This window comes from Bison bison, unplaced genomic scaffold (genome assembly GCF_000754665.1).
Source record: "Bison bison bison isolate TAMUID 2011002044 unplaced genomic scaffold, Bison_UMD1.0 scf7180017864482, whole genome shotgun sequence".
Lineage (NCBI taxonomy): Eukaryota > Metazoa > Chordata > Mammalia > Artiodactyla > Bovidae > Bison > Bison bison.
This window is the reverse complement of record NW_011495042.1, coordinates 7,037,176-7,039,007: the sequence shown is the minus strand read 5'-3', so window position 1 is coordinate 7,039,007 and position 1,832 is coordinate 7,037,176. Positions and strand designations below refer to the sequence as shown.

At 61.4% G+C, this 1,832-nt stretch overlaps 1 protein-coding gene across 1 annotated transcript in view; it reads right to left on the bottom strand.

The window, feature by feature from the left end:
* Positions 1-1,832, bottom strand: part of NUP210 (nucleoporin 210kDa) — an 80,317-nt gene that overhangs the window by 10,964 nt on the left and 67,521 nt on the right. The window contains 1 exon segment of the mRNA XM_010862529.1: positions 869-1,089. Within this exon segment, the coding sequence (XP_010860831.1) occupies positions 869-1,089 (221 nt within the window).

The window sequence follows — 1,832 nt, the reverse complement described above, 5'->3', positions numbered from 1 at the left end:
ATCCTTTTTACATAAACAGAGCAGGTGGCAGACTCTGAGCCGTCACTAGGCCGCGGTCCTTAGTGAAAAGCCAACCTCGTTACATAATAAACACGATGAGAACATTCAACAACCACCTTCTATTTGCGGCAAATAATATTTGCTTTTCCTTAAAGGCAGTGTGTAACTTCGTTTTAAAATGAGTTTGTTGTTATCGTTGTGGCTCAGACGGTAAAGCATCTGCCTACAATGCAGGAGACCTGGGTTCAATCCCTGGGTCGGGAAGATGCCCTGGAGAAGGAAATGGCAATCCACTCCAGTACCATTGCCTGGAAAATCCCATGGACAGAGGAGCCTGGTAGGCTACAGTCCATGGGGTTGCAAAGAGTCAGACACGACTGAGCGACTTCACTTTCATTGACTCTTTTGCAACCCCCTGGCCCATAGCCCGCCAGGCTCCTCTGTCCATAGGAGTCTCCAGGCAAGAACACTGGAGTGGGTGGCCATGCCCTCCTCCAGGGGATCTTCCCGACTCAGGGATGGAACCCAAGTCTCCTGCATTGCAGGCGAATTCTTTACCATCTGAGCCACCAGGTCCCTGTAAAGGGCCAGACGGTAATATTTGGGGTTGGACATGTCTGTCTCTGACGCTGCCACTCAGCACACAGATGAAAACGGCTGCTGACACGGGGAGCTGGAGTGCAGCCGAGCACCACTTATAGCCCAGTGCAGGGAGAGGCCGCGGGCTGGCTCCGGTCGGGACAGCAGTTTTCCGACGCCTGCTCCAAAACCTCACCAAGCTCCACATGCACACCGGCCCCAGGGGGCAGAGCAGCCCTTCCTGCCTCCCAACCCAAGACACGCGTCCCTCGGCTGGAACCCCTGGTACCTTCTGGGCTGACGAGGGCCGTGGCCAGACAGAGTACATCCCCCACCACCACCGCCCCGGACAGGTCGGGAGAGATGGCCTGCAGGACGGGCAGCGGGACGAAGTCGGAGAGGCCGCCGTGCGCCGCGTCCCACGCCCTGAGCAGCGTCAGGCCCACGCTGACCGTGCGGATCACGCAGGTGTTGTTGGCGACGCCCTTCCCAATCTGCACGAACTCGTCCCTGCAGCACGGGAGACGTGGCTCTAAGTCTCGGGAGCGGCCCCAGCTCCCAAGGAGGGTCTGGCACAGGTTCCCGGCTGGGCCCCACGCCTGCCCACTGCGCCCTGATGCCGCCTGGCTCAGGTTCACAGAGCAGCTGTTCTAGGTGAGGGGCCTCGGGCCATACCAACTGGACTCCCCCACCACCCACGGCCCAGACAGGACGCCCTGCTTCAGCACCCCCACGTCCCACGGGGAGGCCGAGGCCCAGAGCAGGTGATGAGGCTGTGCTCCCAGCCCGCCCAAGCAGGGAGCCAGGATACTCTGGGGCCACAGGCAGCCCTCAAACAAGTAACTGGGACAAGGGCATGGCCCCTGCCCACCTGCTTTCTCATCTGCTGAGTGGGGCTGACCATGTACCCACATCACAGGCTTGACGTGAGCAGCAAACCCGGTCAGCAGCTGGAAAGAGCTAAGGTCAGCACCAGGCATGTGGGTACACGCGGGCACTCGGGAACGACAGCCCCTGCGGGCTGGGAGGGACGGCTGGGCTGAGCAAGCGGAGGGTCAGGGCCCCAGCTCCATGGCCTCCCTCCCCACGCCCCCGCCTCCCGAGCCCTGAGCGCTCTCTTGGAGACGGATGCGCCAGCCACGGAAGGGCCCATGTGACTTCCACAGGGGAGTTGGGGGGCTGGACGAGGGGCGGCCTGTGCCCCAGACCTGCAGATGCCCTGCTGTGTGCACGGAGCACCCCACAGTCCAAAG